Genomic DNA, 15,297 nt, shown 5'->3' with positions numbered 1-15,297 from the left:
ATCTAATTATTACCATGTTTTTTTGGCTTCATTTTCGAGAGGAAACATTTTCTCTTTCTCGATTACATCTGCACCTTGATGTTCTTATTATTCTTTCCAGTTCCAGGTACAATCCTGAGATCATTAGACCTCTATGTACCAGCCTAAAAGAGAAATGAAAACACCAGCAAATAATAACCCTATTGATGTAGTGAGAGTAAAAGAGGAGGCAAGTATGTAATTTTGAGTAAATTCCACCTTTCTAGGAAGTTTATTTATTGGATTCCTTATTCAATCAAAAGGGATGTAAAGCCAACAAGCACCAGCCTCGTACTACTGCAAAATCTCCTGTGTCCGATAACATTTTTGGCAAGAGGGAATTATGTCAGGGTAGCCATATCTCACCTCTATCAATAGCCAAACACATTCTTTCCCTTAGAATCATTAGAAACACAAAACTTTGCAATTTTCTTTTCCAAAGCCATATGTAGCTAGAAAAAGCAAGACATGAAATCATCCAACTTCCTATTTCTGATAAATCACTCAATTATTTTGTTACTGCACACAAGTTACAAAAACCAATCATTTCTCGGTATCTTTCTGCAGATGGACAATCACAGTTGGGCAACTCCACTCAACCTCTTATGTCACCTGAAGTTTGTCCTGCTGAAAAAATGCACCAATCAAATTTCAGCTATAAAGTGAGTTTTGGTAGCATAATAATGCTATAAACTCCACAATTTACCAAGACATAAACCAAGCACCTCTATTTTGACTATTCGAACTCTGAATTTGATTTGTCAAATAGTAACAATCTGAACAATGATCAGGGAATATTCTCTCCTTGAGAGGCTCACAAGCTTCTGGCTGGACTAAGTCAGAATATCCTTTAACGTAGGAGCAGTTCCATGGATAGTTTGAGGTCACGTTAAGGATAATGTTTGACAGGCAAATGTTGACAAAATTGTCACCTTCTATACCCTCTATAAGACCTGCAGTTTTGATATTTTCTCCTACCACATCCTTGATTGTAACTTTTTCTATTACAGGTAGAGCATTTGGGTCATAAGCATCATCCGGATGCTCCCCATATGAACCAGTGAACCAAATAGCAATATCTACATTAGCCAAGCTCACGTTAGAGACATAGATATTTCTAACATAACCACCCCTGCCAGGAGAAGTCTTTATTCTGATTCCATTATATGAATCATAGAATTGAATATCTTCTGCATGAACTTCAGATACACCACCAGACATCTCACTTCCAATAGCAATCCCACTTGTTTGAGTTTTACCAACTAGCCTGTGGATGATAATGTTTGTGCTTGGGCGACCGTATGCAATGCCATACTCATCCCACCCGCTCTTGATGGCAATCAGATCATCACCAGTGCTTATATAACAGTCTTCAATGCATACGTTGTCAGAAGAATCTGGACACATGGTAAAGGAATGTGTGTGAGAATCTAATAAATCTTAATTTTGAGGATGTTAATACTGTTTAAGGGGTACATTGCTCTAAAGCTAGGAAATTACCTTCGCCATGATGCACAATTGCATAAATTTAGATATTCAGTCTTCATTTAGCCCAAATGAATTTTTTTTCTTTAAAACACTTTATGAAAAAGGCTTGATACCGCACCAAAAGTCCAAAACTTTTTCAAGTTAAAGTAAAATATTTGGTAATTGTCAATTACACAATAGTATGGTATGATATTATGACATAAAGGGAGAAAGTTCACCTGGATCAATTCCATCCGTGTTTGGTGAATCATGAGGAGCAAGGATCCTGACATTCTGAACTGTAACTTGGCTGTTCATCCATAAAAACAGTCTCAAATCTCCCCCTACTCATGAAAGCTCCTCTATTGCACAGTTTTTAAAAGGCAATGGAAGTACTTGAACTACGGAAAACAAGGAATAATATATAAACTCAATCTTTCAGTGGGGGACAAACCTGCAATATACAGGATGGATTGTCCAAAATGGAGAATTCAAGAAGGTTAAATTTGAAATGAGAACCCCTGTTGAATTCATCAATTCTACCAAATGGGGACGTGTATAATCCAGAGTTCTGTTCATAAACCTGTTCCACCAGATACTCCCTTGACCATCGATAGTTCCATTATTACCTTCAGTGAAACATTGATAGCTTCAATATACCAATATGTATTGAGAAAATGATAATTTTGTTGAATGTTACTGACCTGTTATGATAACATCAGTCAGATTGTGCCCATAAATGAGGCTCTTATGCCTTCCACCTGGCAATTCTCTTCCTCTCCCATACGACGGTAGAGGATCAACAACTGGCCAATCTTCAGGGTTCTGTAACAAGTAGTATAAACATATCATAATTGAAACTGCAATGTCTGAGCTCATTAGACTATCAAAAAATTTGTAGGACTTAATCCCAGTGCAAAAAATTCAAACCCAAGTTAACCAAATTTAGTAGTTAAAATACAATCCTTGCATTTTATGGCAATTGATTAACTAAAAGAGACCACTGCCTAGTAAGAATAAGAAAACTATGCTCAGAGTGGTCTTCTACTTTGGAAAAACTGCAGATAAGCCAGCTAACAACTATATTAAACTTCCTCTTTTGTCCTACATTATTCACAAAGAGTGGCATACCGTTGATCCAAGAATTACTGCATCCTTGTCCAACCACAAAGTTAGATGACTGATGAGATCAAAACTACCAGTTAACCACCGGCCAGCCGGAACAAAAAGCTTTGCTCCACCTTTGTCTGCAAAGGAATTTAGGTAGAAGATGGCATTCTGAAATGCTTTTGTGTTGAGAGTGACCCCATCGCCAACTGCACCAAATTCAGTGATGCTGACACTGTGAGGTCGAACTTCCTCGTTCGTCTGTTGGCAAAGAGTGTTGCTGCTCCACACTGTCCATGGGCTAGAACAGAACAATGCAAATACAAGAAGCACTTCCACGAGCTGCAAGAGAAAATTTCACCTTCAGTTACCATGTGCTACCAGCGAGAACGTGAGCAATTTTCCCAATTTATCAAGCCATGAACAACAGCAATTCACATGCTTCTTCAGAGAAGACCAAAAAAAAATAAATGAAATTCATGTAGGATCTAGAAACAGCAGCACACGATTCAACATTGAGGAATTGAAAATCTCCTCAGATCATCATCAGCTACATTTTCTCCACACAGTTAACAGTGCAAGAAGAGGCTTAAATTAAACACAAAAAGAACAAGCAAAAGTGAAAAAGCCAATCACCAGCCAGTTAGTTTTCCACTAACCGAGTGCCACTTCTTTAAGAATCAGTGATACAAATTACAAAACAAGGTGAACAGTGTATGATCCAACAAGTGCTATTCTTCATCTAACTTTGCTTGTAGATCTTACTCCATCATCCACTACTAAGCTAGAGATTGGGAGTACTCCAAGGGAGAATGCAGAAAATGAGAGAGAAAGAAGTAATGAAAAAGAGAACTCACAGTTGAAGGTATCCTCATATGACTGAGATCCAGGTTTCCCTTTTTGAACCAACTCCAATTCCAAGTCCAAGTTTTGCTAGTGATGAAAAAGACCCAGAGAGAAAAGAAAGGGTGAAGAAGAAGAAGAAGAGGAGGAGGAGGAGGAGGAGGAGGAGGTTTGGTTCATTGATTAAAATCCCCACCCCAGCAGCAGCAGCAATAAGCAAGTGTGAGTGTGATATTGATTGGGTGGGTCATTCTCATTCACCACCCAAGTAAAAATCATTGACAGGGACTGTTACTGCCCTCCAAACAATAAGAAGTAGGACCACCCTCCCTTCTTCAAAAATCAAAACTCTCCAGAAAAAAAGAGAAACGCAAATGATTTTGAAGATGGGACTGGTGATGAACTCGTTAAGCACAAGCACAGGACTGGTTTCTAGTATTGCTAAAGCGGAGACAGTGACTTGCAATACACAGAGACACAGACAACTTCAGACAACGCCAACTGCAAAGGTAACAGCACCTTTCCTCATAATTTAGCTTAGCTTTGCATGTAGATGTAGCTAGCTACCTTCACTTTACTGTTTAACTTCACTCACACACAAGTCACAATTGTTACTAACTTAGTTACTTTGATTCCAATCCCCATTTTCGTAAACTCCGTCAAGTCAAGATTCTTGATCAATCATCATACTATGTTGTTTCAACTTTAACCGCTTCATATTACTAATCATTTGTTCTATTCTATGATAATGTTTTTCTTATACCATCTGTCAAAATAATAATAAACTAAAAAGTGGTTAATTTTCTTTGTTCTAAGTCAGATATATCACAATTTACTGGATATAAATTAATTTCGTTTACATTGTTGTCACTCACTTAAGAAAGTTAATACATAAAAAAATCAAATAAGATTCTTTTATTAAATAAATTATTTTTTTCTACGTGTTAATGTGACGAGACATTATATCACGGTATAAATCCTGATTTAAAAAAAGTGTTCATTTAATTTTATGTATGTGATTTTGTAGAAGAAAAAAAAGAATAGAATAAAATATAAATGAAGGGTGAATGGGAGGGGGACAAAATTTAGCCATAAAAAGCAAAACCGGTGAGCATGGGGAAGTGATGGTCTTGTCATGTCAGGGAACCACAACCTTGTAACATAATGATAATAATACAAAATAGAGTTCACACTCGCAACGCTCGCTGATTTGCTGAATCCTCGTACTTACGAGTGGTAATCAACCGAATCAACTAAAAAATAGTTTAAAATGTGATTCGAAAATCAATTTGTTAAACTTATTCATTAATCAAATAAATTAAATTTAAGCTAAAAATTAATCTCGTTAAATAAATAAATATGCTTGTAATTTAATTATTTATGAATTGGTTTGATGTATTTATATATATTAAATTTATATAATTGATTGAATTTTCTGTTGTTTTATTAATGCAAGATGAGGTAATTTTTATTTATGGTTGTAATTATATTTTTTTTAATATTATATCTTGTGGTTATATAAAATTAATAAAATGCACTCAATTTTACCTTCTTAAAAAAATTAAACAATTATTTTATTTAAAATTTACTAATAAATTAAAAATTAAAAATATATAGAATTTAAAAAATTGATTCATGTAATTTAAACTAATGAGTTGAATTAAGTTGTACACGAATCAAGTCGAGTTTAAATTAAAAAAATTTATTTATATCATACTTAAATCAAATTTTAAACTAAATTAAATATTAACCAGATGATGAGTTGAATTGACCCGAGCTCCATTCAAATTTACTTATTTTCAATCCTAACCATGGTTCAATTGGGATTCCTCTCCCTTCATTCAAGAAGACTACAGTCATTTTAATTTAGGATAACCACCATTCCTTCCGTTTCTATCTGACCTTCTAATCCATTATTCTATAATGCGTATAATCAACAGCAAAAAAAAATCATATTTGATTTACATTATATAATATTTTTAGAGTTTATTTTTTTTAACACAAGATATTTCTCAAATAAAAATCAGAAACTAATCTCTGGAAGCCAATGGCGGATCCAGAAAAGATAAATTGAGGGAACAATATTTATTTACCCTTCAACCGTATCTCTTAACTGATGCGTTTCGATATTATATTAAATATAACTTAAAAAATTATAATCGAAATCGACGGAGTTATCATACATGTGATTGGATGACTTAAACTATGATATATTACATTTAAATTCATATTTTTCTCTCTCTTTCACTAGTTATACACAAGCATATAAATATAACTTTTCTCTTTAATTTATGTTGATTATGTTAACATAGTAAAAAAAAGCATAAAATGGTATTTTTAAATAAAAAAATACTAATATAAAATTCGGCTTTGTGGTGTATTGGACCGAAATGAAGTTCGTCGTTTATTGGCCAACCAGAAAAAAAAAAATAAAATAAAATGAGATTCGTCATTTTCCCATCCATAACAAACAAATCCAAACCATGGCATGCATCTCATCTAGTCCTTTTTTTAAAAAAATAAAATTAATTGTGTTACAAAGTTGAGCTTCACACAAGGAAACAACTAACCCCGCCCCTCTTTCCACCACCAAATAAACTGTCTTAATAGGAAAAAAAAAATACAAATTTTACTGTAAACTATTTCTTCAACGAATGATCAATTTATTAAAACATATATATGTCTAGAAAGAGGGGGACAGGGTCCTAGAACAGACAATATCAGAGACACAAAGGTCTAAGTTTCACCCTCTGGCATGTGAAAAGTTAAGCTGTCCAAAGTCAGGTATCCTATGCCTGATAAACCAAACCCTAACTAAATTGAAATGATTTTATTCCACACAGTAAAGCATCTATACCATTATAAGGATGAAAGAATTGACAAACATATAGTATTTCATGTAAAACTGAAAATATCGGCAAATTTACAGGGGTGGGGGTAATTTAAAAAAAAAACATTACAAGCAATGAATTTTAAAAATATTATAGATTAGGGATAAGTTGTGTTTTAAAATATCACTTTAATACTCTAATTTTTTGAAAATAATACTAAAATCGTATTTTGTATTAAGACTTTAAATATTTTATTTGTTTTAAAAAAATATTAAAATCATATTTTTTTTATCAAGACTTCAAGTATTTTATATTAAAAAAATACTGAAAACGTAATAAAAACACGATTTTAGAATTTTTAAAAAAATATATGATATTTTAAAGTTATATTTTAAATCAAGATTTATAATATTTTCAAAATCTATTTATTCATGAATTTTTTTTAGAAAATTAACCCATCGAAAATATCGTTTTCACTAACTAGAGCTCGAGTCTTGAAAGGAACACCTCTCACTCCAGGGCAATAAAGTATTGTTTTAGTCTTTTTAGATCTTATTTTCAGTGAATTAAATACACTTTTCATTTTGTTGTTTTTTTATATACTTTAAAAGTATTTTCTTGATAGTTGACTAAAACAGTTTCTTTGTCACGTTAGAAGGCAATAATTTCATAGCCAACTTGTGCATTAGTTTTTTTTTTTTTTTTTTGAAAATTATTGACTTAAATTTTGATCTGTGTTATCAAATCTAAGTCATTGGTGAGAATGGAATTCATAATCTTTAGATAAAAGAAAGGAAAAAAATTAGAATTATAAAAATGGATTAATATGATATGTTGGACTCGATTCCTCTCAATCAATCTTATAAATAGATCAATCAACCTGACTCTCATTTAAGGTTGAGTCTTGAAAATATTAGTCTATTTTCGCACATCGAGTTGATGAGTTAAATGAGTTAGCATAATAATTCACCTAAAATTGAAAAAATTATTTTATAAAAAATCAATAGAAAGTCAAATTTTTTAGAAAAATAAATTTGAATAAATTAAAAAAATATTAGTTAAATTAAATCATTCACTATCCACACACTACACCTACAACAAGACATATTTTCAGAAGTTAAAATTGTAATAACAAAAATTTAGAAAAATGATAAACATTTCATGTTTACATAACAATCTAAAATAAAATAATTTTGAACAAGACATTAAATAAATAAAATTAAAGTTTATAACTTTAAACTTTAAAGTCTTACAACAATATTACAAAATATAAAAGTCTAAAACTTTCAAGTGTTAAATAATATTATAAAATACTAGATTTTTTTAGGTGAATCAATTCGATCCCCCAAAATGGATCACCACATCATAAGTGAGTCATGTCCAATTTTTTAACCAATTATAACTCATGTAATTTTTTTTGGGTCCATTTCGAAGGGTGGTGTGTTGGGTTGACCCATATACATGGGTTAGGAACATGACTTTAAAACAAGCCATTATGTCATTTGCTTTCTTTGTTAATATTGTGAACAATATTTCTTATGCATAATCACATCACACTATTAACTTCTTTTATCTCATTATAAAAATTTATAAATTAAAAAAATCTTTTTTTATCCATTCTAGCTTTATAATTGGTTTCATCCTTATTCCTTAATGTGTGATTTATAATGATGGTAGTTATGCTTAAACAATAGAATTAATAAAACGTAAATAGCATTTCAAAGCTGGAGTCTCACTTTAAAAATGTGTACATATTTGACAAAACCAAAAATAATACCTATTCCAATTCTATTAGGGGTTTACATTAAAAAAAATCCAGTTCTATTAGGGGATAATGCTCCAAATCCCGATCCCCTCCCTTGATGTGGAAAAGAATATTTTAAGTAATTGTTTGTAATAATTAACTCTTTTTTAAATAATGTAAATTACCGATACATTGTGTGATTTGTTTGTGGCATATAAATTACTAGCATGGTGGATTTATGAATATTAGGAGAGTGAATTCTCTAATTTGTTGGCTAAAGTTTGGACTCAGTCAATGAATGTAAAGTTAAAAGCAGCCCCTTAACCACAATATCATATCTTGATTTAAGGTTATTTTTTTATTTTTTACTCGTTTAATTATGTAAAAGTTACGCTATTAGTCTGATAGCAAGCATAATTAATAAAAGGAGCTATTAAAGCACGGTCACATAATTTGGTAGATTTTATATCCTTTACATGAACCTTTCCGTACAAAGCTTGATGTGGTTATATATATGTATTACGCAAAGAAAAATAATACTGAACATGCTTTGTGCAGCATCATTAACCTTAGTATAGTGTTTATGCTTTGCGTAATTTGTGACTAAGATTTTAATGAGGTACACATTTCATGTGTTGTTTATCTAATTAATGACAGAATTAACCAACACCCGACACATTCCGAACATGCCTGAAATCAAATGCGTGGGTTTTCGCGACATAGATAATTAGATAACTTGAAATCATCAGACAACGTGAATTAGCCTTAGGATTCTAACAATTAAGGGTGACGATAAATCATCAACTTCTCTTCAAATTTGCGTTTTTAGGAAGAGAGCGGAAATATTTATATAGTATCTCGCAAATTGTTTGATACAAAATTAAGATTTCAGTGAGATCCAATAAGTAAAATTATTCAGATCAACTGCTTCAGCTAATTTAAAATTGGTTAAATTATATTTTTTATCCTCCTATTTTATTTAATTTATTCAATTTGATCCTTTTATTATTAAATTATTCAATTTGATTCATTAATTTTTAAATTTGAGTCAATGTTTTCATTCTGTCAGCTTAACAATATTGTTGTTAGTATTTTACACTTTTTGACATTTAAATTTTTGAACTGTTAGTAAGTACACATATTTAAAATAATTAACCGTAACACATTGATAATTTTTAATTATCATCACTAAAATAACTTTATTTTAGGTTTAATTGTACTTTTTTGATCCTTTAAGTATTGTTATTATGTAATTTTGATCACCAAGTTCCAATTGTTTAAAGTATGGCCTCCATATATATATAGAAAGAGAATAGATTAAATTATACCTATATAACTTTGATAATTATATTATTTTATAAATTTTAGTTCGATAATATTTTTTTGAAATTTATTATTGGATTGAAAGTTCATTTCATATAGATCACATACATAAAATTTCATATTAATTTAAAATTATTTCCTACCTCATTCATATAAACTAAAATCGACGTAATATAAATATTTCAAAATATATTAAAATATGAATTATTTAATTATGTTTTTGTTCACTTTTGATAAAATTTGACTCAAATGATCTTGATATTATGTAGATAATTCAACGATTGGATCAATAAAAATTATATTTTATATCAAGTTATAAAAATAATATAATAATTATCAAAGTTACACCGGTATAATTTAATCTCTCCTTTTATATATATATATATATATATATATATATATATATATATATATATATATATATATATATATATATATATATATATATATATATTCATAGTGAACTTTTGAAAACAAAAATATAAGTTTGACAATAATTCTAAAATTTGAAAAAAAAAATGAAACTACAAAAACTGAAAATTAGTTTTAATTTTAAAAAATTAAACCGTTAGAATCATTTATATATGCTGGTGGAGGTACATTGTTTTTTTTTATCACTTGTAAAGAAATCATCGGTACTACTCAACACTTGCTAATGAATAAAAAGAAACCATTACATGCGATTCGATATGCATTTCAATTTGAAGATATACTGTAGTATTGCCAAAGTTGGATTAAGGTTGAAAACATTTGCAATATGAGGGCTATTTCTTCGTTTTGTGAATTGGGGGAGGGGGTAATTGTCAAACTCAAAACCACGTAGAAATATTATAGAGGCATTATCACTATAACACATAACAACAAAAAACATAACAGACTTATTTCTCATAAGTTCATTCTCATAAAATGCAACCAACTCTGATTGTCGTAACATGACAAAATAAACTTGGTGATATTGAACTTTTTTAGAGTATATATTGATTGAATTCTCTAAATAATTGGCTCTATTTAAGAGAGACTTTTTTCCTTAGTAAGATCGAGAATATATAAGTTGGAAAGGTGAGTAAAAAGGACGAAACCTATCACGTCCTCTAGAAAAGCAAATGAACGACAACCTGAAATTTTTTTTTTTAAGAAACACACACACATTTGGCTTCAAAACATGAGAGTTAGCTTCAACATGAATGCTCCCATGTGGTCCCTTAGAACTCCACCACAAGCTGAGATTTGGTGACAAGTATGAAGTGAACCATTTGAGTTTAATTTTATCCATTCAGGGCGTGGGGGGTTTCAACCATTGATGTAAAATATGAGGTTGGTAAGCAAAAGTTTAGACGATTTGGCTTTCATAAGCGTGAATACAAAACTTTAGCTTCATCGATCGTGGGACCCTTTCATGCTTGTTTCTTTGGTTCCATATATAATCTAGGATGGCTCCAAAAAAAAAGTGCTCCAGGACTGGATTTTCTTAATATTGGCGTAAAGCCAATGATATTTCTTCCAATGGAAAAAGAGAGGGTTTAGTAAAATGAAGTGCATACAAACCCAATTAACCTTGACCTTGTTATGCTAAGCTGCAATCTCTAGGCACATGTATGCTACTCTCCACTAGCTTATGGCACAAAGGGTAGGTGTTGTCTTGGATTGTATGTCTTTTGGCTTCAAGCAAATTAGGAAGAATATCTTTGGCTATTGAAGTCTTTAGGCGCTAGGGACCTTGTCATTTTCAAATGTCATGAAAAAAGAGAGAGCTATTTGATAAGGAATGTGTCTCAAAATGGTTTGAAGAGTAATAGTAATTATGAGTTGGCCATCATTAGAATGAGTCCAAGCTAGAAAACCATCATCCAATGAGTTTGATGGAGGGAGACTTGCTCTTATTCTATTTGTTTAGCATGTAAAGTTGTTCTTTGGGAATAATTTCAGTCGCTATGTTTAGCAGGGTGCATGCATATACTAAGAACTCAAGTGTCCTTCAAAAACTTCATGTTATTTCACTTCCCAACCTGCAGCCAAATAAGGTTGTCCACATGATTCTAAACTTTACATGTCAATCCAAAAGTTCGAGGCATTTTTCCTTTGCTTGATAATGCTTATTATTTGAGTCACATTTGTACTTGGACCTAACCATAGAGACTCATAAGTCCGAGGGCCTAATTGTCTATTCTTCCAAGCATCCTTCCTAAGCATGGCATCATTCACATTTCTTGCTTTCCTTGATCCCAAATCTCCCGAGACCTTCAATTGTCAAGCTTGTTGCCACAAAATCAAATGTTATTCTCTAGAATTCTCTTGCTCACCCCACAAAAATTCTGTATTTTTTTTTTGTCTAAGACATCGATCTGCACCACATATTTTCCTCAAAGATAAGTCTCCTGCATAGAATAAGTGTGTATTTGGATAGTCTCCAAAATCATGATAGACTAAGGTGACATAGATCAATTTTGATTTTGATTAAATTTTTCATTTTTGTATTATTTTTAAAATCATGATAAAAACAATTATAATTCATAAAAATCATGTTAGAATTGAAGCAAATAGGAGTAATTTTTACTTCTATCAAAATCAGTTCTATAATTATCAATTATGTAAAATCAATTTCATTCAAAATTCACCAATCTAAATACACACTAAATGGATATTGCGTGGAGGACCGATTGAATCAAAGTAAGTCTCTTTGAAACCAAAAGATTATTAACCTTCTATATAGAAAACCTTATCTCTCGTACATGACAATATGTAATTACATAGTGTAAAAAAAATTACATACTCATGCATTCTAATTGAATTCCTAAATTAAGATTAGTATATATCTTTATTTTTTCGCTTTACATACTTTTTTAATTTTAAATACGTTTAATCTCAAAATTTAATTGAATCTATGCATGAGTACGATTATACGATCCCAATGATAATTTAAAAAAAAAAAAAAATACGACCCCAATGAAAAATTTAACTCTGGTCAACCCATACTTCACGGTAAGAATTAGTTGGTAAATATTAAATATTAATTAGCCCATCTTAACGCTTAGTTGAATCAATGTGGGTAGTTGGAATTGGCAGATGCGTGTGCCTTGAAGTATATCACCTTCTTGTCATTCATTATTTTACTTTTAGTTTAACAATTTTATGAATTTTAATATTTTTAACCAAGGCGATAAGAATTTATTTTTTAAGTAGAAATCAAAGAGAATATCACGATCATAAGTTTACAATTGATATATTTTATTCAACTTGAGATAGACCCCTTTAGTAACATGATAAGAATTATGAATCCATATTTTAAATCTAAAAAATTGAGCATGGCAACAGATTTAGTAGTGGAATTAATAACTGTGAGGATGAAGATTAGAAAATGGTTAAATGTTGAGATATAATCATACAATGATTTGACAAAAATGGAAGCCTACTTCTATTGGACCCCATCCCTTTAATTACAGGACATTTTTGTGACACCTATGTGGTGAGGACGAGCTCAATACAAATTCAGATATGAAAATAAATGTTCATAAACACACAAAAAATAAATATACTCAACCATATCATGAAGCCCGACAAAATATTAAAATTACAGTCCTTATTTTTCCTCAAAGACCAAAAGACAATAACAACCAACAAATAAAATTCAGACATAAATACGTAATGAACCAGTATATACCCTTCTCCCCCCTTACTAAAAATAACCAACAGTGCTTTATAATATTCCTAACTAAAGCAATGAACCCAACGCCCAACAAACACGATGGAACACTAGTAAATTTTCTGAACCCATATTACCTCGTTTTTTTTTTAGAGAGAACAAAACTTAACTCATATCATCAATAAGAAGAGAGTCAATACATTAGGGAATGGTATGATAATCAAAGAGACTAGCGTGAGATGCAGCAACCCTTCCAAGGGAATGAGCTACTGCATTAGTTTGCCTTGGAACAAACTTAATTAACAGAAAAGTTTGGAAATTAAATAAGAGAGGAGGGATCGACGACACTCCTTAATGATAGAACCTAGTCAGAATGATCTGCAAAGGAAACCCTGAGCTTGTCAACAACAATCTTACAATCCATGTCAATGATAACATGGGAAACAACAAGCTCCTGAAGCCACTGTATAGCGAGGAGGTGACCCATGGCTTCACCTTCAGAAACATAAAGAGGTTGATTCGACCAAGCTGTGCGAGCTATGATGAAAAAACCAGCTTCATTCTTGATGCACAAACCCCAATTGACAGAACTGGGATGCGGAACAATTTTCAAAAGAATGGGAACAATTAATACCTTTGGAGTGGAGTTTGATGCGGGTGGGAAGAACTTTGATGAAACCATAGAAGGCGCCAGTTACCAGGGACATGCAGATCAAATTGGGTAGTGAAATTTTGCATAAGCCGTTTATAGGGAGATTTTAACAGAATAAACACCATTCTTTTCAAGGGGCCAAATAAGCTTATCTTCGGTAGTAGTGTCAAAGAGAGGGGTTCTCTTAATGGCCTCAATGTCCTCCTCATTGGAAATATATTTTATAATATCCCAGTTCCAAGACTTGTGATGGGAGTGAATAAGGTTGTGGACAGTAAGCATGGATAGGTTAGGATTCATAGGTGTGGTAAGTCAGAATTTGGCAGAGTAACAATATTGATATATGAATAGTGTGTCTGGCTAGGATTGTCATGGAATATTTATAGGTAAACGGATAAAATGTCAAGTGGTTCCTTCGTCATAAACCTATCTCATCTCTCAAAGCGATCCGTTGCACAATGTGGCGGATGTCTTTCATACTTAAGGCTTATACTAATAGGATATGTTTGATTGATAGTGATAGTTACATAAATGACAATGATTGATAGTCACGTGATCATTGTTCTTGAGGATTTGTTCTTGAGGATATAAACAAATCAGCTTTATTAAATTTTTACAACAGGTCACAATATTTTTTTCTTTCCATTAATATTTTGGTCTATCAAAGACTTTTCACAAATATCTTACTTTTCTTTGTAATTTGTTTCATACTCCCTGCCATTGGGTCTGCTACGCAATCAGCTGGGTAGTCTTATGCATCTGAATTCTAGTTGATACCATTGGCAACGAAGATGTGAGATAAGATAGAGTAAGACTCCCAGTAGGCAAGTATATCCGAAACATGCACACACAACTGCTCATTTAGAATTAGTTAGTTTTAATGGACCAAAAAGTTAGTTAAATTTAATGTTGGCAAAGTAAAACGGTTTGACTTGCATCATCATCACCAACCCACAAAAAACAAATAGGGATAATAGGCTTGTTTTATTTTTCGAAATTGAGTTAAAAAAGGCATGTCCATTCTATTTTGTGACTGAAAGGCTGGTCAGCCTCCAAAATAATGTTGAGTTGTTGATAAAAAAAACTTCTAAACATTAAAATTTTAGAATAATAAGCAAACCTCCTTTGTCTCTCTCATCATGTAACCCTCTTCCAGAAAATACATTACACTCGCATACCCTTTTCTTATGCTTCACGTTTTGATGAGGTACAAGAATTGGGTTGCCACAAGACCTTGAAATTCTTCTCCGTGGTTGGAACCCACAAGACCTTGAAGATTATGTGGTTGAGTACATGGCTGATTCATTGCTCCTGCAATTTGCATCACTAATTGCATATTACATGTCAAATCCTAAAGTTGCAGGCACGAAGGTTTGACCAAAGGTTGTCACCCTTGCATATTCACATGTAGATACCCTTTCTTAAACACAATTTAAATACAAGGATAATGCTGATCAACGTTCAAAGAAATCAGCACCATTCTCGACACCTTTTGTTCTAATGCATCCACTTTGCATCATTAGAATTCTATTTACTCTTTTTGAACAAACCTCACCTAGGCTTCTGTCACCACCAAATCCATCCCTTCTATCCATCCCAACTTTATATCAAAAACCAAAAATTTTAAAGTTAGTGATTTTGGTGATGGGATCATAAAATGGCAACTGTCTCT

At 31.7% G+C, this 15,297-nt stretch overlaps 1 protein-coding gene across 3 annotated transcripts; it reads right to left on the bottom strand.

The window, feature by feature from the left end:
- Positions 1-220: 220 nt before the first annotated feature.
- Positions 221-4,156, bottom strand: LOC100782602 (probable polygalacturonase). 3 transcript variants are annotated; one of them, XM_006604700.4, is made up of 7 exons: positions 3,450-4,156; positions 2,617-2,934; positions 2,190-2,310; positions 1,940-2,114; positions 1,725-1,795; positions 744-1,415; positions 221-645 (listed from the first exon to the last, which is right to left on the bottom strand). In XM_006604700.4, the coding sequence occupies exons 1-7, from the start codon at positions 3,465-3,467 to the stop codon at positions 614-616; spliced, it is 1,407 nt and encodes a 468-aa protein (XP_006604763.1). In that variant the 5' UTR covers positions 3,468-4,156; the 3' UTR covers positions 221-613. The 3 variants fall into 3 exon arrangements, with proteins under 3 accessions (XP_006604763.1, XP_003554577.1, XP_025982962.1); XM_003554529.5 differs by having other exon boundaries at positions 221-642; XM_026127177.2 differs by having other exon boundaries at positions 221-1,415.
- Between the last annotated feature and the right edge of the window lie 11,141 nt (positions 4,157-15,297).

This window comes from Glycine max, chromosome 19 (genome assembly GCF_000004515.6).
Source record: "Glycine max cultivar Williams 82 chromosome 19, Glycine_max_v4.0, whole genome shotgun sequence".
Lineage (NCBI taxonomy): Eukaryota > Viridiplantae > Streptophyta > Magnoliopsida > Fabales > Fabaceae > Glycine > Glycine max.
Note: the sequence above shows the minus strand (reverse complement) of the source record. Positions and strands in the feature narration are given on the sequence as shown.